General features: G+C 50.5%; 2 protein-coding genes across 2 annotated transcripts; one reads left to right on the forward strand and one right to left on the reverse strand.

Annotated features, from left to right (window-relative positions):
* Positions 1-5834: 5834 nt before the first annotated feature.
* ITPKC (inositol-trisphosphate 3-kinase C) lies at positions 5835-17813 on the forward strand. Its single transcript, XM_035120299.3, has 7 exons — positions 5835-5955; positions 13023-13122; positions 13952-14165; positions 14289-14493; positions 15087-15188; positions 15441-15512; positions 16652-17813. Exons 1-7 carry the CDS (start codon positions 5857-5859, stop codon positions 16853-16855), a joined length of 996 nt encoding a protein of 331 aa, XP_034976190.3. The 5' UTR covers positions 5835-5856; the 3' UTR covers positions 16856-17813.
* Positions 17814-18632: 819 nt separating this feature from the next.
* Positions 18633-27348, reverse strand: ACTMAP (actin maturation protease). Its single transcript, XM_035121021.3, has 6 exons — positions 26949-27348; positions 25525-25593; positions 24060-24184; positions 23723-23852; positions 22477-22547; positions 18633-20988 (listed from the first exon to the last, which is right to left on the reverse strand). Exons 1-6 carry the CDS (start codon positions 27122-27124, stop codon positions 20642-20644), a joined length of 918 nt encoding a protein of 305 aa, XP_034976912.2. The 5' UTR covers positions 27125-27348; the 3' UTR covers positions 18633-20641.
* Positions 27349-27434: the final 86 nt, after the last annotated feature.

Raw genomic sequence — 27434 nt, forward strand, 5'->3', positions numbered from 1 at the left:
CATCCCTGGCAGAAGCTCCTTAGACGAAGTTACTGATCATCCCGAGAGGCTTGACTGGCTTAGAGTTAACACTGTTGACGTTCCTGACAGTGCCTCTGAGAATGTGCAGAGCGCATTTCTGCACCACCATGAAACCGCCACATGCGGTGGGGCAGGGTTCCTGGGTCACAATGTGGCCTCAGCGCGTCTTTCTGTGAGCAGCATCCGGGCAGAATTGTTCGCTCTGCAAAGGAGGTGTTCACTTCCTGCCGCACGAATTTCCAAAGGCAGCTCCAACCTGCCGGTGATTCACTCACGCTTCTGCTCTTTGCTGGCTCTGTGCTCAGAGGCACCGAAACCAGGCCTGGCGGGGCTGGATGCGGCCTGGAACTCCGAGATGCCAGTGGGCTGACTCACTCTGCAGGAGATGGCTCACCCGCAACTGGAGATACCTGTTTTCCCAAAAAGGTTGCTGCCTTTCTCCTGGCTCTGATGCTGCCCTTTTGTGGCTTGTTTGGGCAGGAGCTGCGGGGAATCGAGGGGGACTTTCTGCTTACGCTCATTCCCAGACTGGGCATTGCGTGGATCTGGGTCTCCCGAGACTGGCAGGTGCCAACTGAGTCCAGGAGCGCCTTTCAATTGCGCATTTAAGCGTGAAAAGGATCGCATTGTTTTGCTCTTGTTTGTTCCTGTGATGATGTTGCTTGGGGCACGAATACTACTACTATTATGATCATAGCTATTTATATCCCAACCCTTTTCCTGCACCAGGGACTCAAGGCAGCTCACACAAAATTAGAAACAACACGGTTAAAATGCAAAAAGCGAAAGACAGGTTTCATTCATTCATTTCATGAAACCTCTACGTCGCTTGATTGTAAAAACAGGCAAACCTCGAAGTGGTTTACAAAAAGAGAAAACTGTAAAATCAAGAAAAAACATACAATGCTTTAAAACGTGCAAAGAATTAAATTACAAAATAGATAAAAGGCAATCATTAAAAGGTAAGGAGACAGTAATAAAGTTAAAGCAATATAATAAACAAATCTATTTAAATATAATATAGCAAATAAAGCACCACAGCACTGTTAAAAGCCCTTTCCTCGAAAAATAGTCAGTCCTGTCAGAATAAAACTGTCCTCATGCTCTGGCAGTTATGGCTCATAATCCCTTCTTGTTCATAGATGGAAGCCACTGGCTGTCAGGGAGGCCCAAGGATGGATGTCTGAGTTCAGAGCAAGGCGAACTTTTGGAATTTACAACCATAAAACGCAGCAGCGACTGCAGCTCTTTTTAAAAAACCCAGAAGCATTTGACAGAATGAGGGCTGTCTTTTTGCAAATTCCTGTGGGTTCAGAGTTTCCTGTGCATGAAAATGAGGCTTCAAAGGCTCAAAGGGAAGAATTGAGGCAGGCTGAAGCCCTTGCGGAGGAGGAGAAACCGGGCGAAAGCTTTCATTTTCCCTCTTCTGACTCTTATGAGAATCTGGTGTTCTCTGAGCATGGGCTGGAAATAAACATCTCCTGTTCCATCTGCCCCCAACCTGAGATCTCACTCGGGGCAGCGAAAATATCGGCACGTCTGTGTCATTGGCAGGGCACGTGATTCTGGGAATGAGCTGGCCATGTGCGCTAGGGGGAGATCCATTCCCCTCCCCTGCCAGAAAGAGACTGTGATGCTGGGGGCGGGTTGGGGAATCCCTGTGGCCTCCGCTTGTATTCAGATCTAGACAGCTATGTTTTTCTAAACTGGCTGGGGCTGATGGGAGTTGTAGTCCAAAATGTCTGGAGGGCACCAGCTTGGCAAAGGCTGGAGCAGATATTCAAAATACAGTGTGCATTAGAAAGGTGGGTGGGGGGGAAATCCCTGTATTCAAGAACTAAAGTATTTACCTATTCTCAAAAGAATGGCCAAACTGGCCAGGCAATGCAATCAGTGACCATTATCAGGTGTTAAGACCCACGCCCAAATTTCTGTGATGTATGTATGCATGATGCTTTTGGGTGGTCTTTGGCTAAGGAGTTGGGCAAGTTCAAAAGTCTTCAAAGGTTCTTGCACGCCTTTGCTCTGGGTCCTCATCTCCTTGCTAGGGGAACTCGGTTGCAACAGGAAAATAAACACCTTCCTCGCATTCACTGGATCATGCCCCCACTCAGTTTTTGCTGATAACGGACTTAGGAGGACACTGAATCCCTTGATGGAGAGTTGGGCTGCAAGAGCCAACCCCAAATTTTGCTATAACAGCTGGCTTCTTGGGCTTAAGGACATAAGAGCCTGGTGGATCAAGCGCTCATGGTCCGTCTTGTCCAGCCTCCTGTCCTCACAGTGCCCAACCAGATCCCTCTATTGGAAAACCAGCAAGCGAGATCCGAGCACAAGAGGCAGAGCAGAACCATCCTGGATAGTAGCCATCAATAGTCCTCCTCCATGAATTTGCCTAATCCTCCTTTAAAGCCATTCACATTGGTGGGCATCCCTGCCTCTTGTGGGAGAGAGTTCCACAGTTTCCATAGGGAACCTTCATAAACTGCATCATCTTATAAACTTCCCTCATGTTGTCTCTTAACTCACCTTTTCTCTAAACGAATAAGTCCACTCCCCGTCGCTCTGTCACCAGTGGGGCAGGAGTTGGAACTGATGAACCTGCCAAGGCCTTATGCAGACATTGAGCTCAGTATTGCCCGCACAGGCGGGCTTTCCCAGATTTCAGACGGGGGACATTTCCTGGTCTACTTGACTGAACCTGGGGCTTCCTGCAGGAAAACAGATTATCTGCCACTGAGCTGTGGTCCTCCCCAAAGTGCCACCGGTGGATGATCTGGTTTGGGGGCCTGTGAGAGAGAAGAGGAGGGTTTGTGGGAGAGACCCACAGGGATTGATTACTTTCTCCAGCATCTGCCTTCAGGGGGACTTGGGTGGGCATGGAAATTGCAGGGTGCAAGCGGGATCTCTTTGGTTGCTGAAATGACTCGCAGGATCCTGGGATTCCCCCCTCAGGTGTGGATGTGAGCTACTGAAGCTAAAAATAGATCTTTCTGCCAGGTTGACCTGCTGCCTCCTGCTTTGAAAATGAAAGAAAGGAGTGTATAATGGGCTCTTGGCTCTCATGGTGACTCAGTGTGAGCTGTGCTTGCCTCCAGCCAGTGACTGGCTTGAGAATGTGATTCAGTTTGACAACCTGGTTTCTCTCTACCGACCCCCCCCCCTTGGAGCTCTGCCTTGGTTTGCAACAAACTCTGGCTCCTTGTGAAAATGATTAGCGTCCACCATAAGCTACAAATTGGGGGGAAGCTGTGGCGGCTTAAAGTGCTATGAGGATACTTTAAATGCCTGGTGCAGGCAGTTTCTCTGCCCCCATTTCCAACTCTTGTGTTCTGCAACTTCTAACATGTGGACTATAAGAAGGGCCTGTGCCGGATCAGGCCGAAGGGGACCCCATATAGCCCGGAAACCTGTTTCCACAGTGGCTGACTAGCTACCCGTTGTGGGAAGCCTGCAAGCAGGATCTGAGCACAGGATCTCCGTTCCAACTGGGGAGCTGGTGACTTTGGGTAGCCCTCTCCTCCATGAATGCATCCCATCCCACCCTCTTTTAAAGCACCCCAGGCTGGTGGTCCTCACTGCCTCCTGTGGGAGGGAGTTCCACATTTTAACTCTGCACTGCATGAAGAAGTCCTTTCCTTTTATCTGTCCTGAATCTTCCCCGCATTCAGCTTTACAAGGGAGGAAAACTTTTCTCCATCCGCTTTCTATTGTGCTGCCTTTCACCTGCATTTTCTTTAAAGCGTCCCAAACGCTGCCACCTTCCTTTCATAGGGGAGTTGTGACTTTCCCTTCATCTTTTCGGCTGCACTTTTCTGAACCTTTTCCAGCTCTGCAAGAGCCAGTCAACTGCAACCAACCAGCGTTCGAAACTCCCATTGTTCTAGGCGCATTTTGTGACAAGGAATTTCATTCGCTCAAGCAGTTTCTGAGCTCTGGGTGCAGTACTGAGCCTAAGATTTCAGATTAAAGCTGCCACTGCTGGAAGGAGGAAAGGAGGACCTTTTTTCTGCCTATCCCCTTCCAGCCTCTCTCTGAAGACTGGAGAAGAGACCCTCTTAAGAATATTAGGGGGGTGGGAAGGGGAAGGACTAGACCAGGCATCCCCAAACTTCGGCCCTCCAGATGTTTTGGACTACAATTCCCATCTTCCCCGACCACTGGTCCTGTTAGCTAGGGATCATGGGAGTTGTAGGCCAAAAGATCTGGAGGGCCGCAGTTTGGGGATGCCTGGACTAGACCATGTGAAAAAAGAACATAAGATTTTAGTTCATTCATTTTCAGCTTTGTATTCTTATTATAAAAAAGCACGCCTAGGCATTCCGTTGTTGCGCCAATCACCTCTGTTTATAAGGTGTCATTTGGCTCCTAGCTTTCATATCTCAGTTCCTAACACTGCAACCAACCACGCCTTGGGCCCTGTGAGCTCTCGCTACACCAGCAAAAATAAGACACCTATCCACGTGACAATGACAAAAAAAAAACTTCACTCATATACTATGTAAGGAATGAAAGTCTACTGTCTCCCTCACCTCCACCCTTCGGCCCTTTTCCCTTTCCTCCCTATTCTCCCCCCCCCACTTCTCCGTCCCCCTCACCCCCACATTGCCTCAAACTGACTGTAGGTGTCCCAAAAATGTCTTAAAATGGACTAGTTACAGTTGGTCTGCAGTAGTCAAAACAAAATAAAAAAATTCCTTCCAGTAGCACCTTAGAGACCAACTAAGTTTGCCATTGGTCTGAGCTTTCAGGTATCTGAAGAAGTATGCATGCACATGAAAGCTCATACCAATGACAAACTTAGTTGGTCTCTAAGGTGCTAATGGAATGATTTTTTTTTATTTTGTTTAAACGGACTGTAATTGACCTGCAGGAAGGATTCTACGATTTGAAAACAGAGACACTGAATGTACTTTTGTTACTTACGGATTTATTTATTTTTTTAAAAAAACATTAAAACAAAAAATACTTCTGGCAGTGCCATTCTGCTTGGGGGCAAGTTGCATCTTGGCTTGGAGTCTGGGAAAACCTGCTCTCTGCTCGGCCACCTGCCTTCTGAAGACCCTGGCTGACTCCATTTGCAAAAGCTGAGGCTGCTGAACATACTATTGAGCTGGGCTTTTGTTTAGGGAGTTTGAGTGAATATTGATATCCATGTTTGGTTTCTTTATTTTCGAACTTCTGAGGATTTATGTGGATTTCCCCCCCAACTGGATTGTGTACCTTTTGATGTTCATATTGTTTCCAACTGCTTTTGTCATGTTTGTGATGACATCACCTAGAATCCTGGAGTTGGAAGGGACTCCTAGAATCCTATGGTAGAATTAATGTAGAGTTGGAAGGGACCCCGGGACCCCAAGAGTCATCTAGCCCAACCCCCATGATGCAGGGATCTCAACTAAACCACCCATGACAGATGGCCATCCAAAAATTGTCAAAAAATTTTTTATGTTGCAAGCTGCCCTTGAGCATGGCTCTAGCTTTGGAAAGGCGGCACACAAATAAAACAACGGACGGATTGCGAGGCAAGTGGAGTGTGTGTTTGGGTGCAGCTCTGCCCCGGCTTCCCCTTTGCTCCCATCCAGGACAGGTTCCCTTGCGCAACCGCTGCCGCCTTGCGCACAGGACGCGCGCGCAACAGCTCTCTCTCTCTCTCTCTCTTCGCTTTCGCTGTCATGGAAAAATCGGCCGCAAGATTCCCCCGTTGCCAGGCAACGTGATGGGATCAGCATCATCAGCACCAAATGCCCCGCCCAGCGCGGGAGGGGAAGGGGCGGGGCGAGGAGGAGCGGAGAGCATAAAAGGGCCCCACGCGCCGCCTGAGCGCAGAGGACTATGCGGACGCTTCCTCTGGCGCACGAGCTGCGCGCACGTCTGGATGCGGCTGTGGGCCTCGCGGGGGCTATGAGAAAGCTGGACCGGAGCGCCTGCAGGGTGAGGCTTTTCCTCTGCAATATTGAGGTTCAGGTAGGGTGGGGGTTGGAAGCAAGGAGCTGGGCGCGGTGGAGCACGCTCTGCACGTGTCCAGGGGGCATGTTCATGCCCTGCGACTAGACGCCAGGACTGGGGGAGTCCTTTTTCCCGAAGCCATCGGTGACCCTTTTAAATGCGCGCGGGTTTTTCTGTTGCAAAGCGCCTTGGGATCTTCGGAGGGAGGCGGAATATCTGTTTGCAAGCGGTCTTAACCACGTTGCAGCCACGCTTAGCGGCTCAGCTGTGCTGCTGGCGAGGTCACCCGGTTCCAGCGAAGTCTTCCTCAGAGCTACGCGCAGGATTTTACCGGGGCCCGTTAAGTGCCAGGGATCTGGTTGGAGTCAGTCGTGCCGGTGCAATTGGAGGAGTCTACTCGGAGTAGGGCTCAGCGCCGTGCCTCCGGCCAGGCAGGGTGCTGGATGCAAGCCTTCAGGAAGGGGTGGAGCATCCAAGCCCCCCCCCCCATGTGAAGTGCAAGCGAAGAGTTTTGCCGCGGAGGGCGTCTAAAAAGTGTTGTGTGCCCCCCCCCCAGCCCCTCGACTTTCAGTGGTTCTCATTTGGGTCAGTCTCTCTAACCTTCCTCACCAGGTTGTTGTAAGGATAAAGTTGTTGTTAATTGGATTTGTACACCACAAGATCTCAGAGCGGCTCACAGAATAAAAACGGAGAGGGTGGGATAGCTTGTGTGCCCCTTTGAGCTCCTTGGAGAAAAGGCGGAATAAAAGTGTAAGGAGGACTTGTGAATCTGTCTGCAGAGCTTCTGCTGCCTTTGTTTTCCATCCTTTAATAGTCGATGATGTTTTGGGGTGAGCCAAAATGGGGCTGGGGGGGGACTGCGGGTGGGGCTTCTTCCTACTGGAGCATGAACCTAGCAGGCCTCTGAACCTGAAAATCGCTACTACCCTCCTGGCATGCCTCGGTTTCCCCTGTGAGAAATGCATTGCTGACATTTCGTCCACTGCAGGGGGCTGGACTAGATGTCCCTTGAGTTCCCTTCCCACTTTACAGTTGTGGGATTCTGTGGGGTGGGAGGGAGGGAGAGTACAGGCTCTACTCACACCGCTGACTGTTTACAAAAGGCAGGTGGAAAACTTGGCATCAGCCGCTCCGGGCGCTGCGCCCGCAGGCAGTGCCAACCAGCCCAACCTGTCAAGGCAGGTGGAACTGGTGAGGTTTCTGCTGTTGCCATTTCCCATGAAGATCTCTCCCGTGCTCTTTTTCCCATCCTGCCTGGGGGGCAGTTGGAAGCAGATCTTGGAAAGACAGAGAGAGAGAGAGAGAGAGAGAGAGAGAGAGAGAGAGAGAGAGGGCAAAAGGGCAGCCTGGGCGTGGAACAGGTTTAGGGGGAGTGGCGAGGGTGGCAGGCTATGGCTGCGTCACTTGCCTACCCAAGGTCACTTTGCAAGAAGGCACAAAGGCTTTGAACCCCTGGGCTGGGTATTATTAATACAATTATCATCATCATCATTATAGTATCCTGGAAGCTGGAAACTTTTCCCCAAGTCCCAGTTGCATGGGTTCTGACTGGATCCTTGGTGACAAACCAGAAAGCACTCTGTATGTGCTCAGAAGCACCCTGTCTGTATGCATCGGGATTTGAGCCCCGGCATGTACTGGAAAAGGAAGTTGCAGAGCTGGAAGAGGGTCAGCCCAAGGGCAACCAAAATGATAGAGAGAATGCAGCAACTGCCCTGTGAGGCAAGGTTGCCACATTTGGGGCTGTTTAGCTGAGAGAAAGAGCGAGTCAGAGGAGGAAAGAGAAGTGGAAAAATTATTCATGGCCCAGAGAAAGTGGACCGAGAGGAGTGTTTCTCCCTCCATCGTAACCAGGGGACTTGTGGGCATCCAGTGAATGCTGGAAGATTCAGGGCAGCTAAAAGGAAGGCGTTCCTAAGGCAGCACAGAGGTAAACTGTGTAACTCCCTCCCACAGGAGACCGTGATGGCCACCAGCCTTGTTGTTTAGTCGTTTAGTCGTGTCCGACTCTTCGTGACCCCATGGACCATAGCACGCCAGGCACTCCTGTCTTGCACTGCCTCCCGCAGTTTGGTCAAACTCATGTTCGTAGCTTCGAGAACACTGTCCAACCATCTCGTCCTCTGTCGTCCCCTTCTCCTAGTGCCCTCCATCTTTCCCAACATCAGGGTCTTTTCCAAGGATTCTTCTCTTCTCATGAGGTGGCCAAAGTATTGGAGCCTCAGCTTCACGATCTGTCCTTCCAGGGAGCACTCAGGGCTGATTTCCTTAAGAATGGATAGGTTTGATCTTCTAGCAGTCCATGGGACTCTCAAGAGTCTCCTCCAGCACCATAATTCAAAAGCATCAATTCTTCGACGATCAGCCTTCTTTATGGTCCAGCTCTCACTTCCATACATCACTACTGGGAGAACCATAGCTTTAACTATACGGACCTTTGTCGGCAAAGTGATGTCTCTGCTTTTTAAGATGCTGTCTAGGTTTGTCATTGCTTTTCTCCCAAGAAGCAGGCGTCTTTTAATTTCGTGACTGCTGTCACCATCTGCAGTGATCAAGGAGCCCAAGAAAGTAAAATCTCTCACTGCCTCCATTTCTTCCCCTTCTATTTGCCAGGAGGTGATGGGACCAGTGGCCATGATCTTGGTTTTTTTGATGTTGAGCTTCAGACCATATTTTGCGCTCTCCTCTTTCACCCTCATTAAAAGGTTCTTTAATTCCTCCTCGCTTTCTGCCATCAAGGTTGTGTCATCTGCATATCTGAGGTTGTTGATATTTCTTCCGGCAATCTTAATTCCTGCTTGGGATTCATCTAGTCCAGCCTTTCGCATGATGAATTCTGCATATAAGTTAAATAAGCAGGGAGACAATATACAACCTTGTCGTACTCCTTTCCCAATTTTGAACCAATCAGTTGTTCCATATCCGGTTCTAACTGTAGCTTCTTGTCCCACATAGAGATTTCTCACGAGACAGATGAGGTGATCAGGCACTCCCATTTCTTTAAGAACTTGCCATAGTTTGCTGTGGTCGACACAGTCAAAGGCTTTTGCATAGTCAATGAAGCAGAAGTAGACGTTTTTCTGGAACTCTCTAGCTTTCTCCATAATCCAGCGCATGTTTGCTATTTGGTCTCTGGTTCCTCTGCCCTTTCGAAATCCAGCTTGCACTTCTGGGAGTTCTCGGTCCACATGCTGCCTAAGCCTGCCTTGTAGAATTTTAAGCATAACCTTGCTAGCGTGTGAAATGAGTGCAATTGTGCGGTAGTTGGAGCATTCTTTGGCACTGCCCTTCTTTGGAATTGGGATGTAGACTGATCTTCTCCAATCCTCTGGCCATTGCTGAGTTTTCCAAACTTGCTGGCATATTGGGTGTAGCAGCCACCAGCCACCAGCCTAGATGGCTTTAAAAGGGGATTGGACAAATTCATGGATAATTATGGGACGCAGCTATCAGTTGCTACCAGCCACAATGGCTGTGTATGTCATCCACTGCCAGAGGCGGTAAATGCCTCAGATCGCCAATTGCTGGACAGCAGAAATGTTGTGCTCAGGTCCTGCTTCTCCCTGGGGCATCTGGGTGGCCACTGTGGGAACAGGAGGCTAGACTTGGATGAGCCCTTGGCCTGATCCAGCAGGCAGGCTCCTCTTAGGCTCCTGTGGAACCTCCAGGTCCAGAGGCAGTCTATCTAGATTCCTAGTTTATTTGGGGGTATTTGGCCCCTGTGGCAAGAAAGTTCTGGACTAGATGCGCCCCCGTTGGCCTCATCCAGCAGCCGGGCTCTTCTGATGTTCTTGCGCTTCCCTCTTTCTCTCTCTTGGGATTTGGGACCTTCAGATCCCCGAGGAAAACCAGCAAGCAGGATCGAAGCACAAGAACAACACTGTCCCTCTCTGCATTTTCCAGCATCTGGCCTTCAGAAGCATGGCTGCCTCCGACTGTGGAGGCAGAGCAGAGGCATCCTGGCTAGGAGCTTTCTCCAGCCGCCTTGTCCTCCATGAATTTGCCCAGTCCGAGTTCACACAGGATGGTAGAGTTGGAAGGGACCCTTGGGGGTCTCTAATCCAACCCCTTGCTTAAATACCTCTGGGAGTTTGAAGCCACCCAGGTTGGTAGCTCTCACTGCCCTCCTGAAGCAACGAGTTCCATAGCTGAACTGTATGCTCTAGGCCAGGCATCCCCAAACTGCGGCCCTCCAGATGTTTTGGCCTACAACTCCCATGATCCCTAGCTAACAGGACCATTGGTCAGGAATGATGGGAATTGTAGTCCAAAACATCTGGAGGGCCGAAGTTTGGGGATGCCTGCTCTAGGCGATTTGCACTACGGTTCCCATGGACGGGAATTGTAGTCCAAAGCATCTGGCAGGTGCCGGGTTGGAGAAGATGGCAGAAGGGCATGGATTGGTTTTGTATTTTCATTTTTTATTTTTCTGTTGTGAAACCACCCTGGTATCTTCAACAACAGCAGCAACAACAACAACAACAACAAATATAATAATAATAATAATAATAATAATAATAATAATCAGTGGTGGTGGGGACTAGTTCAGGAGTTGGAGCCAAGACCCCTGGCCCCCTCTCCCTTGGCCCCTTCTTATAAACTTGGCAGTGGCTCAGCCCTGCCAATTTCAAAGTGCGAAAAACCAAGGGTGCTTCTGAGCATATGCAGAGTGCCACTCACTACCATCCTGAGCAAGTCTTCCTTGTCTCACCTGGGCAATAAGGCTTGGCCTTTTGGCAGATGTCAAGTCATTTTTTTGCCGCCGCTGCCACCAGGCTGCTCTTTACTTTTCAGCTGTGGCAAATTGAGCAACCCCCCTTGTTGCCTCCTGCTCACAGTGGAAACTCTGTCGTGCTGCGGTTAGCGATGCGGGAGGAAGAGGGAGGTTTTTCCGCTGAGCTGAGGTGCAACTGGATAGAGTCAGAGCACAGTGGATCTCTGCTTGTGATTTGGGATGTGTGTGTGGAAGTAGGAGTGCTGTGGCCTGCCTGGGTTGGGGGCTGCGACTGAAGAAGGGGCTCCATATGCCTTCGTTTCATTTGTCAGGCTCTGCTCAAGGTTCCTTCAAGTGCAAGGCATGAGAGAGAGAGAGAGAGAGAGAGAGAGAGAGAGAGAGAGAGAGAGAGAGAGAGAGAGAGAGAGAGAACTAGGAGAGTCATAGAGTTGTTAGGACCCCTAGAGTCATCTAGTCCACCCCCTGCAAAAGCAGAATAAAGAGGCAGGGTTCCTTCAGTGGTGGCCTCCAGGCTTTGTGCAGGATGCCTATACCAGCCCCTTTTGGCTTTTTGCAGTTTCAATCAGGCCAGTGGTTCGCAGACTTCTTTGGGGGGGCACCCCACCCCCTCGGTTCCATAAACTCCTTCCATAAACCCCTTCCTGACCCTATGGAAAGCATTATTCAGAACAGCGATTTGCATGGCCTTCTTAGGAAGATAAGAATGCCATAAAATCCAAGACAAGACGGTTACAATTAATTGCGCATGTATTCAAAATTCAGTCAAAACTATTTGGTTCAATTACTTGGGTTGTTATGTATTTTGTGTTCTTTATGTCGTGAACTGCCCTGTGATCTTTGGATGTATGCAAATTTAATAAACAAAAACAAAAGCAAAACTGAGAGCCCCCAGGTAATGACTCCTCTGCAGGCTGTGGGGCTCTCCCCCCCCCCCCCGGTGAATTCCAGTTCTGCTTTTGGAAATATGGGGTCTGATTGGGTTTCACAAATAAACGGAGAACACAGGCAGGGAAGGCCGGCTGTGGGCTGCATTCCCCCCCCCCCCAAGCAGTCTGACCTGGCCTTTCTTCAGACAGCTTCCTCTGTGCCCACCACTGTCTTAGTTCTGAAGATTGTAGGCCCCTCAGGGCAGACCTCCACCTCAACTTTGTTTTGTACATTGCACACAGACGGTTGCTGGAGAAATAAATGCTGGTTTATTTGGTGGAGGTGTGGCGGCCGCATTTCTGCTTGCAGTTCAGTTCTGCTTATCTGGCTGCCCCAGCTGTCTCCATCTCAACCTGCCAGATCCACTGCTATCCCTCAAAGTGGGGGGGGGTTGGATTTGGGGATTTCTCTTTCTCTTTTTGCTTCTTATTATATATCTACAGGTGAAACTTGGAAAATTAGAATATTGTCGAAAAGTGCATTTATTTCAGTAATGCAACTTATTATTTTTTATTTTAATTTTTGCAAATGCTTTCTTTTGGAAATTCCACAGTAATAAAACAAATAGTTACAATAATACAAAAATAAACATCACTATTACATTTCATTAATTCATTAATTACATTACAGTACATTTATAATTACGGACCCAGGTGGCGCCACAGAGTCTGGGGCTTGCTGATCAGAAGGTCGGCGGTTCGAATCCCTGCAATGGGGTGAGCTCCTGTTGCTCGGTCCCAGCTCCTGCCCACCTAGCAGTTTGAAAGCCCTAACCCTAACCCTAATCTATACAGTCCATATTATTTTCACAATGCAAAAATACAGGAAGATACAGCAATAAGACAACCCCTGCTACCTGATGCAAGGAATAAAGAGCTTAATATACAGTAGCACCACAGGTCACACCCTAGTCAACCAAGGCTCTGTTCTGCAGAGTACACGCAAGTACTAGGTATGTTGTATGTTTGTTTTATTGTCTTATTGCTGTATCTTCCTGTATTTTTGCGTTGTGAAAATAATATGGACTGTATAGATTCGTGTCCATGCCGGCTATTGACCTGATTATAATGTATGATTTATAGTTGAAGAAGCATTAACCGAAACAGATGATTACCCTGGATCACTGTCTGATTTATGGTTAACTACAGATTAAAACAGTTATTTTTTGCCCAAGAACTGGTCGACGTGTTGCCTCCTTTTCTCAGCATTTTGACTTTAATTTGCAACACAGGGGTTGTTTTATTAGCAGTGGCATCTGCTTAAGCAGCACAGGGCGCAATGACAAGTGGAAAGGGTCACAGTTCTCCCCCCCCCCCCAGATTGCCCCCAAAGGGCCCTAATTCTCCTGTGTGTCCTGGGAGGCTCATGGTGCTTTTCCTCTGCTTTGCAGAACAAGCCCTGGAAGAAGCTGAGGAACATGGTGCAATGGTCGCCCTGTGTGGTCTCTTTCCGCAAGCGCTACCCCTGGGTCCAGCTGGCAGGCCATGCAGGTAACTCTGGGGTTGGAGGGGGGAGGCTGGTTTGGGTGGGAGGTCCTGTGGGGGAGCATGTGTACAATTGTGGCTGGGTCTCCAGGACAAATTCACGGAGGGAGATATTGATGGCTGCTATTGATTGGGGCAACTGGTCAGAGCCGGGTGATGGACTTGATGGGGTGAGGGCCTGATCCTGCAGGCTCTTACATCCTTACTGCTCAGATTATTCACTGGGCAAAGATTTAAGAGAGCAAGGAGAGTCGTGCTGGATCCGACCAAAGGGGAGCCATCCAGGCCAGCCTGTTTTGCTCACAGGGGCTTACCAGATGCCCACTATGGGGACCTCGCCAGCAGGATCAGAGCACAGGAGTAGATCTCCCCTCCCGGGGTTCCCAGCAACTGGTGCTCAGAAGCGCGGCTGCCTCTGGCTGTGGAGGCAGAGCTATTCTGGCTAGGAGCCATCCAAAGCCCTCTCCTCCTCCCTGAACTTGTCCAACCCTCTTTTTCAAAGCTATCCAAGTCACAGAATCGAGGGTCATCTAGTCCAGACCCCTGCAATGCAGGGAAAGGCAGCCATTCCTGCCTCTTGTGGCAGTGAGTTCCATAGCTCGCCTGCCTTTTCTCCAAACTAGAAAAGCCATTTTTCTTCTTTCTCCAGCCCCTCCATCATCTCAGTTGCCCTTTTCTGAATTCTGCACTTCTGGAGCAGAGGTGACCAGGACCGCACATTTGCATTGTGACACCAGCTTTCAATTTCTTTCCCAATGCTCTGTTGGTGGCGGCTGCAAGCATCTCCTGCCCCCTCCCCAACTCTTATTGATACCTCGTCTCTTCTCTCCCGCAGGCAACTTCAGGGCCGGGGATTTTGGCCGCATCCTGAAGAAGTACTGCCCCAGCGAGCAGCAATGCATGGAGCACCTGGTCTGTGACACGCTGCAGCCCTACGTCCCGGCTTATTATGGGGTGGTGGAGCGCGATGGAGAGACCTACATCCAGATGGAGGACCTGCTGTCTGGCTTCAACGCGCCCTCCATCATGGACTGCAAGATGGGAGTTAGGTGAGCCCTTCAAGCCACCTGGGGGGAGGGGGTACCAGGAGGTCATCCAGCCTGACCCCGATCTGGAGACGCTGCGTCAAGATGGGCGCCTGACCCTGTGCTTCTCTTCCCTCCCCGGTGCAGGACGTACCTCGAGGAGGAGCTGGAGAAGGCAAGGCAGCAGCCCTGTCCGCGCAGAGACATGTACGACAAGATGGTGGCCGTGGACCCGGCGGCTCCCACGGCGGAAGAGCATGCGCAGAGCGCCGTCCTGAAGCCCCGCTACATGCAGTGGAGGGAGACCCTCAGCTCCACCACCACGCTCGGCTTCCGCATCGAAGGCATCAAGGTGAGCGGCCGCAGGGAGGGGCACTCTTGGGGGCTACTAGCCACTGTAGGAAGGGAGAGCTGCTCTGGTGCACGGATCCTGCCCAGGGCATCTAGTTGGCCCCTTTGAGAAGAGGAGGCCGGACTAGATGTGCCACTTTTGGCCTCACCCAGCAGCCCAGGCTCTTTTTTATGGTCTTACAGAGCCTCCAGCTCTAGGAGCAGTCTATCACGATTCCTAGGTTCTTATGGGGATCTGGCCATTGTGAGGACGGGATGCAGGACTAGATGGGCCATTGGCCTCATCCAGCTGTCTCTTCTTACGCTCTTATGATTTTGATGGGGGGAGGGTCCCGTTTCTGAAGCTGCCAGGGCTATTCGTCATAATGCACCAACGTTTGCGTTTGAATCGATTCAGCCTCAAAACAAACCGACACAGCTTTGTCCTCGCAGCCTTTTAAAAATTAATTCTCCATAGCCACTGGGAAAGCACAGAGGTGGAGCCTCTAAGCCCCTTTGGCTCTGCTCATCGTTGGATCCTGCAGACGCAGCGCTGGTTTTTGAGGCTGCCTCATTTCCCGATAGTCTGAATTTGTGTGTCTTTCTCTTTCCAAGAAAGCAGACGGCACCTGCAACACCAGCTTCAAGAAGACCCGCCAGCCGGAGCAGGTGACACAGGCCTTCTGGGACTTTGTGGACGGAGACAGGAGAGTCCTGGTAAGGGTCCGGATTCTGCCCGAGGGCACTAAGCCCTTTGTAGGGAGGGGGCCCCATTTGACACTTTCCACACTTTTCCTTAACATGCTGCTTTTAAGATAACCGTGGCCCCCTGCCCACTTTTGGGAAAAGGCAGCCCATTTCCTCCTGGGTCTTCCTGGCACCTGCCCCAGTTATGGCTCCGGGAAGGCCATAGAATTTGGGAAGGGACCATCATATCTCCTTTCACGTCTTCCCTTTCTCTTTCCCCAGACCAGCTACCTGGAGCGGCTGCAGGAAGTCAGGCTGGCACTCGAACAGTCCGAGTTCTTCAAGACGCACGAGGTGGGTCTCCTTCCGTGGGACGGGGGGGGGGAACTTCTGGACCCATCTGGTGGGCTGCTTGCTGTAGGGAATTTGGGTGCTTGCCTTTGGGGCCCCTTCCTCTTATTCCTCCGCCAAGCAGGAGCTAGGGTGCTCTATCATCTCGTTTTCGCTTTCTGTTTGTATGCTGCCTTTCTAAGGTTAAAAAAAAGGTAAAGGTGGTTTGCAAGCTGAAGAAACGGCAGGATGCGCAAGGAAGATCGCACGTCAGTCTGATCCAATGCAAACAAGCCTTAATCTAAAAACAAAGGCTTAAAACAAACGACTTATATCGATAAATATTCTCCAATCCATTAGGACAGTATACAATAAAAGTAACTTTCAGGATCTTGGCACATAATTTGCTCACAACAATTGCAATAGGTAGATCACTGCCAGTTTTTTTTTTATAGTGGGAGTAGGTTGCCCTATCGCGTCCGCCAATAGGGCCAGACGGCCTGCCAGTCACCCCGGTGACTATAGTGGGAGTAGATTGCAGTCTCTTGCGAGTTGGATGTGCCTGCAATAGACCATCGCTAAGTTATAATCGATAAAAATAACAGCAAAGTTGCAATGCCAGGACACATAAGAAACCCTGTGTAAACCAAGCTTCTTTGCTTTACACATCCCCCTGCCAGCAAACCCACTTTGGAATCCCGGATCTGCGTTGACGAATATTATATTTATTTCATGAAACCTATACACCTCTTTGATTGTACCCCACAAAGAGTTTAAAAAAAGATTCAGATTCACACCAGCATTTCTCAGCGCCTGGGTAGCAGAGCTGGCCGATACCTGCTTTTCAACATTGCGATATATCACCAGCTAAACATCGTGATGTGCCCGATATCTGAAATAAGGATGGAGCTGTGTAGAGGCATTGGCTGGCTTCAGTTTTCCCCACATTGTTATTTTTGCATAGCAGACACACACATCATGATTCACAGTATATTGCCAGGTCACAAAAACTCTGAATCCGAGATCACGACTTGAACTTCACACTGGTTTTGGACAATATACATCGCCTAGCCTTACTGGGCTGAAGCAAGGATGCTTTTAGCAGGCACTGAAAGGCACGGTCATTCGTGTTCTCTTTTTCTCTCTCCCTTTCTCTCTCCCAGGTGGTGGGCAGCTCTCTTCTCTTTGTCCACGACCAGACGGGCCTGGCGCGGGTGTGGATGATCGACTTTGGCAAGACGGTGCCGCTGCCCGAGAAGCAGACTCTGACTCACCGCCTGCCCTGGCAGGAGGGCAACCGGGAGGATGGATACCTCTGGGGCCTGGACAACCTCATCGCCATCTTGGAGAGGATGCTGGGGGAGTGAGCCAGGAAGATGCAGCCGACACGTCGAGACGGGGGGCTGCCTTGTGCCCCCGGGACTCTGCCGTTTAATTTATTCAGCCAGATATGCTACTGCAACCAGGGGGATACAAGGCCTGGGGTAGAACTGGAAGAGCCCCAGGGGGCCTTTTGGAAGGGGCCGGCTGGTTTTTGCACCGCAAAGTTTATTTATTGGCGTGACGGATGTGGTGTAAACCACCACCCCCCCGCCCCGACTGCTGTCCTGCACGTGGTGGACAGTAAAGACTTCCGTGGGCCAAGACAGCTCACCAGAGGTGTTTGAACTGAGTTTGGGGGCGTGGGTTTATTGGAGTGCCTGGTTTAGGGTCAAGACTTTGAACCACAGTGCTGGTTGTGCCTGTTTCCCAGATGTCTGGAGAGACCAAGTTGGAGGCGGGGCTTGCATCTGCTCCTCCTCCCCAAAATAAGCTCCGCCCACACCTGAGCCACAGCCTGGGGGCATTGGTCAAGCGAAATACTTGTGTTTCTCTTCAGGGTTTGGGGAGTATAGAGAAAGTTGTGTCTTCCCTCTGCTTTGACCGTTAACTTTCCTGGCGTCCAGATAACTTAACTCTGCCAAGACAAACAGGAGCAGTTTGTTGCTTTTACAATCTGTTGCACCAAAGCGGTTGGGGGAGAACACCTTCCCCAATTGCTGCAGAAATGGTAGAGTTCCACTGCCCCCCAAATTGCCAGGCTGCCTATTTTTTTGGGTGCTGAATTTGGGTTAGTTTTAACAAGCAGAACCCAGAGGGTAGGATCTCCCTGGGTGTGTTTGTGTGTGTAGTTTTTTTTATAATGGTGGTTGGGAGGGGACAGTGGCTGTCCTTCGTCCCGCTAGAGAAGGGAGCCGCTCCTCTGTATTTGAATGTATGTGTTTCTGTAAATTTTTGTACGCAAAAAAGTTTTTCTTTTTTTAAGGGACATAAATAACTACAAGCAATGTGCTGTTGCGTCTTAACTTTCTTTCAAGGTTGGATAATGAGAGAGAGAATGAAATGAATCTTCAAAAGATTCTGGCTTAGCCTTTACCAAAGTGTTGATTGTTTAGGAGGGACCAGATTCCTCCCTCCCCAGCCCATGGTGAAAGAAGCCCACCTGTCCCCATGCACTTCTTAGAACCACAGAATTGGAAGGGGCCATCCAGCCCAGCCCCATTTGCTTTTGCTCCTGGCCCCCTATTTTTCATCTACACGTGCACAGATGAGAGTGCGGCTTTAGAGGCTGTGACCCACAGAGAAGAGGGCTGGAAGACTGCCCAGCAGAGACGGAGAGGCATGACAGGCAAGACCCCCACCCCAATTTGCATGAGGATCTACAAGGCTTTCCCCCAAAACCTGCACAGCGAGACAGCCTTCGTGACAGAGATCTGTTTGTGAGGGTTCAAAGGTCCCAGCAGGGAGGGACCGGCAGACGACTGTCACCCTGGAAATCCTAGCCTGCGTGCAACAAGGAAAGGGGAGCTATTTTGGGAGCAGGACACAAAGACTGCTCCATTTCCCGTTGCCACAACCAGAGACCCTCCCCAGGAAGGGGTGCGGAGCAGGAGAGGGAGATGGAAATAGCATGGGGTGGGGCAGGCTGTGCTTTGTGTCAAAGGACCCCATGGACCCTGAACACTGCTCCTTCTGGGCCCCAGAGCACCCCCAAAGCCAGCAGTCTGCTTGGAGTGTTTCACCCTCAAAAACGGGCAACCACTCTGCACCTTGGGGCAAATCCTTCCACGCAGAGATATCTCGAGGCACAAAACTACAATTCCGTTGCTGTTTTTCTTTTAATTTTCGAAAGCGCTTTCAAACAACCTCCAACTCGGAACAGGCATGCAGCCGTGGGGAGCAGGGAACCATTTGCAGAGGTGGGGAAACTGAGGCCGAGAGGGGTGACTCACCCAAGGGCTGGCCAGACACACACTCCCTAGCAGAGGCATGACTGGACCCAACATTTCCTCCCCTTCTCTCTGTTGGACGCACATTCCCTCAAAATCAGTTTTGGCAATGCAGCTAGATGTAGAATACACTCCCGGAGGGCAAATTTATCTTTCCCGTTTCCCCGATTAGCTTATTCTATTGTGTTCTTTTTTTAAAAAATGCACAAATGGTTATTATTGGCATTGGACTGGCTTGGCTTGGCTCCAAAAGGAAAGGAAATTCCAGGCTCCCCTTTTTTTTTGTCCTTGACAGCTCGCTATTCTGGGAAGGCAGCAGTGAAGAGATGGCCTCTTGCTCTTCCTGCCTGCCCCAGAAGCCTCAGCCAAGCCAGCCTCTCCTGAGGGCCCACCTGGACGGCTCGGCAGGTGAAGTGGGATTTGGTGTTCTTGGTTCTGTGGCAGAGAAGGCCAAGTCCTCCTGGGCACAAAAGAGCTGGCTGGAGTGCCTTTCTCCAAGAGAGTCTGCCACACTCCCATAAAAGCCAGACAGGACCTTTTGGTATTCCAAAAAGTGGGGGCCTGGGTCACTCTTTAACCCGAGATGCGACACCTTGGGGCGTATGCAAGGGCCTAAGTTGACCAACTTGCTGTTCTGTGTGTGGCAGCTACAAGGAGGGCAGGTGGCCCCAGGGACTCATGCAGAGATGCAACGGGCCGCCTCTTTCGTGGGTGGGGGGCTCTGGGCTCTCACAGCAGCAACCTGGTCAGCCTGGCCCACAGCCAGGGATTGAAATGGCCTCCTTGTTTTCAACTCCTCCAGAAGCCAAGGGCCTTGCCAGCTTTAGGTGACGGTCGGAGTGAGTTGCTGGGGTGTTCATGTGCTGGGGCAGGAAGCAGAAATAAACTCCGTGCTTGCAGTTGGATAGGAGTTTGGGCAGTGGGGCGTAGTGGTTTGAGTGTCAGCCCGGACCTGGGAGGCCAGTGTTCAAAAAACCTCTCGGCCATGAAGCTGGGGGCCCCTAGGGTCACTGCTTCTCTCAGCCCAGCCTACCTCACGGGTGGTTGTGAGGATAAAATGGGAAGGAAGGAAACGATGCATGCCACCTTGAATTCCTAAAAAGTAAAAAGCTGGGGTATAAATGCAATAAAAACACAGCCTGTTCCTGTTTCTTTCCCAGGCAGTTCAGCTGGCACAGGAGAGCTACCCATTGGTGGATGGGGTCTCTCACCCAAGACAAGGCCATTTCACAGAATTTAAGTTGGAAAGGGTCTCCAGGGTCATCTAGTCCAACCCCCTGCAATGAAAGAATTTGTCCCACAATTCTGTTTCCAGGCAGGCCAGGTGCCCCTGCGCCGCTCCTAAGGCATAAAGCAGGGATCCCCAAACTAACTAAGGCCCGGGGGCCGGATGCGGCCCAATCGCCTTCTAAATCCGGCCCGCGGATGGTCCGGGAATCAGCATGTTTTTAAATGAGTAGAATGTATCCTTTTATTTATAATGCATCTCTGGGTTATTTGTGGGGCCTGCCTGTTGTTTTTACATGAGTAGAATGTGTCCTTTTATTTAAAATGCATCTCTGGGTTATTTGTGGGGCATAGGAATTCATTCATATTTTTTTTTCAAAATATAGTCCGGCCCCCCACAAGGTCTGAGGGACAGTGGAGCGGGCCCCCTGCTGAAAAAGTTTGCTGACCCCTGGCATAAAGGCATGAGCCCGCCTCATGTCTGACCCCTGCAGCTGGTACTCAGGGGGGTATACTGCGCCTGCACAAAGAGGCTCCACAGCTATCGTGCCCAATGGCAGTTGCTAAAGGTCCCATCTGTATCCACAAGGTCTTCTGGCTCCTGGTCCGTTTGGTTCCGGTTGGAGCTTTGGAAAGCGGTTCCTCCTCCTGGCCAGCTCAGCGTGGCCGGAAGCACTCTGGCCCAGCCGGCCGCAGAAGCACTGCCTTCCCGCAAAGCCCCTCGCGCACCCCCCCAGCTGGCACAATGTAGACCTTTCCATCGGCTGCCCGCTTGGGGCTGAAGTCAGTCAACTGCCCGTTGCTGGCCTCCACCTGGGAATAGTGCCAGAGCTGGTAGCGGCCGCTCTTGCCCTGCTTGGAGAGCAAATAGGTCTCTGCTGCGGGAGAGTCCAGCGAGAGGGTTGAGGCCATGGCTGGGGTGGCATGGAAGAGGCCTCGGATCTCCTCGTCCTCCTGACAGGCGGCCAGCTGGACACTGCTGTCCTCCAGACCCAGCAGAGCTCCTGGGTAGAAGGAGGGAAAAGAGAGAGGTCTATGAAGGTGACCTGGGTGCAACTGTTTGGACAGCCCTGGTCCTGAACTGGCAGCCTTTGGATCGCAGGGAACCCATTGAGCTGGCACTTGGGTCTGCTTTGCACTCAAAGAACGGCCAAGGAAGGGGTGCCGAAATCCCAAGGGCGCAGAAAAGACTATTTATGTATGCGACCACAGCTGCTCAGATGCTATTGGCCCAGAGATGGAAAGTCCGTACCAAAGAAGAATGGCAGATTAAGTTGATGGTTTATGCCAAAATGGCAAAAATGACCGGAAGAATCAGAAATCAGGAAGACCAAAATTTTAATGAGGAGTGGGGGGATTTATAATTTGTCTTAAAAACCATTGTAAACAGCTAAAATCGTTAGTAGGATTGAAATAACACTTGTAGTTTAATGTTGAATTTTGGACATAATGAAGATGTAAAAGATCTGGATTATCATAAAAGATGCAGGAGGAAATGATTAACAATAGGACCCACAAAGGGGAGGAGGGAAGTCCAGGAGATTCTTTGGAAACTTGTTTTTATGTTGTATGTTGGGTAATTGACTGTAAAGCTTTAATGTGAAAAACCAAATAATTTTTTTTTTAAAAAAAAACCACCCCAAAAAGTACGGCCAAAGAACTCAAGATGGTGTACATCGTTCTCTCTGCTCCATTAATCCCCAACAATAAACTTGTGAGGTAGACCAGGCTGAGAGACTGTGACTGGCTCTCAAAGTCACACCCAGGGAGCTTCGTGGGCGGGATTTGAACCCTGGTCTCTCCCAGAGTCCTAGTCTGGCACTTCAAGCACTACTGGCTTCACCATGGTGGATTTTGCATCTATTTATGCCACAGAATGCCAGACTGTGCTTGTGTCAGAAAGTGATGCCCACCCCACCCCATGAAAAATGTAAGGAGTGCAAGAGAAAAAAGCTGGTTTTGAGCTATGAGTGCACAAGTAATTAGGTTATAATATTGTGGTTACAATCTGATAGACAGAAGACAGCACACAGCAGAAGGGGAGAAACAACAACTCCATGGAAAAAGGGGCGAGACGTCAACAACAAAAAGGAGAAAAGACGTATTTGTGTTTTGACTGTATATACGATAAAACTGTTGAAACTTAGAACTACAAAAAAAGAGGGCTGTGCTTGAAGCATTTGCTTTAAAGCTAGAGCAACATAAGGGTCCCAGGCAGGGGATGGTTTGAGAGGTTGCAGGAAAAAGTTGTTGGTGCAGATTGGGGAGTCATATGCCCTGGAATTGAGCATTGAGCAATTGAGTGCAAGCAGTGGCCTGGGAAGAGGGAGGCCCAAGGCACACAGCACCAGCCTGGGCACTGCTGCCCCCTCCTGGGCAGTGCCCTGCCTTGCCAGCAGAGCCATTTCCCTCCTCTGGAGCCTTGGAGGAGAGGGAGAAGCCAGGCACAGGCTGCCTTCCTGTGAGGAGTTACTGTGAACTGGAGAACGTACCCGAGGCAATGGCCCAGTGAGCCTTGTAGCCCCTCCGGAGGCAGGGCTCGTGGTTGGAGTCTTCGTCGTAGCTGCGCTGGATGTTAAGGTCTGGGTGAAGAGAGTCTTGTTCACCTGGGCAGAGCAGAGGAGGGCAAGCAGGGCTGCTCGGGGCACCTGTCTCGCCAGAGAAGCCTAGGCGGAAGAGGGCCTGGCAGAAGGGCAACCCCTGGGACAAGGCAGACCTAGCCTTGGACCAGCTCATCTGAGCCTAGAACAAGCTTGTTTTCTGCTGCTACACTCTAGTATCCAGATCAAGGGAAGGCATAGTCCTGCTCTCTTCTGCCTTGAACAGATCCCACCTGGAGTCCTGTGTCCAGTTCTGGGCACCAGTTTAAGGAGGTGATTGACAAGCTGGAATGAGATGATTAAGGGTCCAGAAGCCAAGCATTATGAGGAACGGTTGAAGGAGCTGGGTATGTTTAGCCCATACCTGCCAAGTTGCTGTCGAAGAAATAAGGGAGCGGGCGGAAGTAGCAGACCGGAAATAGTGCTGCCGCCATTTTGGAACTGGGCGGAGCATGCTCAAAAGTGACTTTTGATGCTGTTTTGCCCAGTTCCAAAATGGCCGCCGCGCCAGAATAAAGCGGGGAAAAACAAAAAAATCAGTTTTTTCAGCTAGGAACAGCTGGAAAAACGGGGATTTCCCGGGGAATATGGGAGACTTGGCAGCTATGGTTTAGCCTAGAAAAGAGGAGATGGAGAGGAGATATGAGAGCCATCTTCAAATACCTTAAGGGCTGTCGCATGGAAGATGGATCAAGCTTGTTTTCTCCTGCTCTGGAGGGTAGGAATTGAACCATTGGCTTCAAGTTACAAGAAAGGAGATTCCGACTAAACATCAGGAGGAACTTGACATCAGTAAGAGCTGTTTGACAGTGGAATGGACTCCCTTGGAAAGCAGTGGACTCTCCTTCCTTGGAAGTTTTTGAGCAAAGGTTGTGTGTCCATCTGTCATGGATTGCAGGGGGTTGGACTAAATGACCCCTTCAGATTTTACAATTCAGATTTTACAATTCTGCAGATAGAGAGGTTATTAAGCGGAGATCAGATGAGCCAATGTCAGGGATTCCTGTATTGTAGAGGGTTGGACTAGATGACCCTGGGGGGTCCCCTCCAACCCTACCATTCTGTGAAGAAAGCAAACATGAAACATTCTGTGAAGAAAGCTCCCCATATCCCTCCCCTTTTCCACCAGGAAGGATACGGTATCAACACAGGGAAGCCTTGGCTAAGGTGATTAAGAATCCTTCGGTAGTTTTCTCCCCCCAGGCCTCCAGAGAGCAGCTCCGCCTGGCAGGGGAACACCTCCTCAGCTAGCTTGGACATGTTGGCAGCTGGAGCAAGCAGACCAAAAGGGCAAGGGAGGAGTTGGTGGGGCTGGGGTGCTTCCAGAGCAGCATCTAGGCAGGCCCCCCCACCCCCACCCCCACCCTGCCACTCACGTCTCTGCCAGGCTCATGCAGGGGGATGAAACGGATCACAAGGCAAAATGTTTCCAGTTTGGGCAGCGGTGTCTGCCATTCCCCTTCTTGGCGACCCACCTGAGAACATTTCCCCCTGGGCTGTGTAGCCTCTCTCCAAAGCCACCTGAACAATTGTCTCCAGGGAAACAGCCTTGGGGGGAGAGAGCAGCGCCCCAGCCATCCACAAGGCCACCAGGCCACATCTGGAGGAGGAGGAGAAGAAGAAAGACCGCTGTACTAAAATCTGAGACCTACTTTTTTTAAAAGCCTTTTGCAATCTGAGAAATGTATACAAGCTGAAACTATTACTTAAGAACATATGAAGAGGCTGCTGGATCAGGCCAAGGGGGCTCCATCTAGTCCAGCAACCTCTTCTCACGTTGGTCAGCCATATGCCCCTTGTGGGAAGGAAGGCCACAAGCAGGATCTCAGCACAAGAGCAGCCCCCTCTCCTCCTGCAATTTCATAGAATCATAGAATCATAGAGTTGGAAGAGACCACAAGGGCCATCCAGTCCAACCCCCTGCCAAGCAGGAAACACCATCAAAGCATTCCTGACAGATGGCTGTCAAGCCTCTGCTTAAAGACCTCCAAAGAAGGAGACTCCACCACACTCCTTGGCAGCAAATTCCACTGCCGAACAGCTCTTACTGTCAGGAAGTTCTTCCTAATGTTTAGGTGGAATTTTCTTTCTTCCAGCAACTAGTATTCAGATTAATTGTTGCCTCCGACAGTGGAGGGCAGAGCAGAGCCAACCTGGCTAGGAACCATTGATTGCCATGAATTTGTCCAATTCTCTTTTAAAGCCATCCAAGTTGGGGGCCATCACTGCCTCCTGTGTGTTGCATGAAGAAATACTTTGTTTTATCTGACCTGAATCTTCCAACGCTCAACTTCATCAGATGTCCACAAATTTCAGTGTGATGAAAGAGGGAGAAAAACCATTTCTCTATCCACTTTCTGCATGCCTGCATTTCATAAACTTCTCTCGCGTTGCCTCCTGCTGGCCTTTTCCCTAAACTGAAAAGTTTATAGCACTTGCTTCTTGCTTTCCTAGCCCTGCCCGTGATGGTGAGAGGGGGAAGGAGCAAGGCAGTGCCTGAACACCCCACCCTCTTGACATCTGGGACCCTCAGGGTTCCTTACAACTCTACAGTTCTAAGAACTGGCTCAGTTAGCACTGCCCCCTGACTGGACCAGGCAAGGACTTGGACGCTTGCTTTCACACAAAGAAAACTGTACTTTCAGTGCAGCTATGAAATATACACAATCCTGAAACATACCATCAAAAAGCAGAGGGCTGGGACCCAGGTTCAAGCCGCTTCTCCAGTCTGAGAAGCTACAGAGCCCTCTACTTCACAGGGCTATTATGGGGATAAAACACCATTTTGTGCTCCTTGGAGGAAGGGTGAACTATTAACATAATTCAAGAATGCATGAAAAGGTATGGAGTAGCTGTGCAGCATAGTTCAAACTCCCACCTCCTCAGCAGGTTGCTACTTCACAGTTTCCTTTTGTAGTAAAGAATAAATCCCATACTCACTGGGGACCTTCTTGGATTAAGGAAGACACGGGGTGGTTGAAAAGGAGCCACTTCAAATGCATGCTGAAGCTGGAAAAGAGAGAGAGAGTCAGTCTCTTAAGAGCCACTTAGGGGCCGGCGCAACATTAGCAGCACTTTCGCCCCCTGCATAATTAACAAGGCTCTCCTCCCCAAACACTTAATAGGAGCAATCTAGGGAAGTTGCCTCTTGGGGGTGGTGGTGCTCCGTGGCTTACAGGAAATGGAAATGGCAGCAATGCGAAATTGGAGCCCTAATGAGACAAAATGGACCACATTAAAAGGCAAGCATCTTCTTTCCAAGCAGAGAGAACTTTTTGGAAGTAGAACATTTCAGTGGCACGTTGCAAATGAAACCATCACAGATGCACACCCCTAATCAAGCATTAAGAAAAATTGACTGGGGAAATGGCACAAGGTCACAAGAGCTTCTCTTTTGTCCAAGCTGCTCACACCAAATATAGATGCTGCAGGTTCAGGCTGATGGCTGCAAAGCCAATCTGCCATTTTTGAAGCCAAAAAACACAGGTAGTGGAAGAGGATACCGTGAACATGACACAGTACCAACTGCCCCTCTGAGCAATGAAGCTTGTAGGCATCATAGACATCACAACATCTCAACCAATAGTGCCAGGGTTATTAAGCCTACTGGAAATCCTTGCCAAGTGGATTCAGTATGAAGAAGCTTGACTAGATTCTACGAAATTCTACAATTCTGTGATTCTAGAAATCACACAATCCTAAGCTTTTAAGAAAGCATATGGTGCAATTTGCATTTCCGTATTTTCAATGAAACCTAGGAATGTAGACAAACTGCCTCTGGACCCAGACATTCCATAAGAACAGGCATCCCCAAACTCAGCCCTCCAGATGTTTTGGGACTTTATCATCTCTGACCACTGGTCCTGTTAGCTAGGGGTGACGGGAGTTGTAGCTGAGTTTGGGGGTGCCTGCATATGAACATAAGAGTCTGGCTGCTGGATCAGGCCAGCATCCTGTTCTCACAGTGGCCAACCAGATGACTCTTTGGGGAAGCCCCCAAGCAGGGCCTGAGCACCAGCGCAACTCTCCCCTCCTGCAGTTTCGGAAGCATTGCTGCCTGCAAGGAGCCATCTGCAGACAGCCTCTCCTCCTCCATGCATGTGTCTTATCTTACGTGAAACCACTGCCATCCAAGACGTTTTCACAAGGACTATGGCATGGGCAAGATTCTGATGATGATGATAATGATAATAGTACCCCACTCCTCTGACTGGGTGGCAGCTGCCCCCCTCCTTCCTCCGAGACAAGGAGAGAGAGAGCAGCACTCTGGGCAGCACCGCAGAGGCCTGAAAAGCGCCCCTCCTGACCCCCACTGAGAGGCAGGGATGCCCTCCCTCCCACAACCCCCCACAGGCGCTCCCCACCTGGTCCTCCGGCGCCTCAGGAGCTCCCGAACACCGTCCTGGTCCCCAGGGTCCACTTGCTCCAGCGCAGCCTTGAGGAGCTGAGCCCCACATAGCCTGGGAGGAGGCGGTGGGGGAGGAGGGGGTGGGGGAGGGGGCAAGGGTGCTGCTGCAGCCCCCTGGGGTGCTCTGGACATGCTTCTGCTTAACAGGGGCCTGAGAGGCCTTTAGCATTAGGAGGGTCCATGGATGAAACTTCCCCCAAGGAAAGAGGGGTCACAGGTCAACGCAGGTCAAAGGTCAGGCCGGTCTCTGAAGTTGAAATCTGGGCATGGGGGCAATGCGAGGGTCGCTCTCCGTGACGCCTATTCTCACCGCCGCCTCTTCCCTCGCCCGGCTTGTGTGCTATTACGTCATCAACAGGCGACAACGCCTCTCCGTCCCCCAAATGCCCGCCTTTTACTTCAACAAATCAGTGAATAAGGACTATGGGACCGGGGTGACTAG

Source organism: Zootoca vivipara, chromosome 6, assembly GCF_965207765.1.
Source record: "Zootoca vivipara chromosome 6, rZooViv2.hap1.1, whole genome shotgun sequence".
Classification (NCBI taxonomy): domain Eukaryota; kingdom Metazoa; phylum Chordata; class Lepidosauria; order Squamata; family Lacertidae; genus Zootoca; species Zootoca vivipara.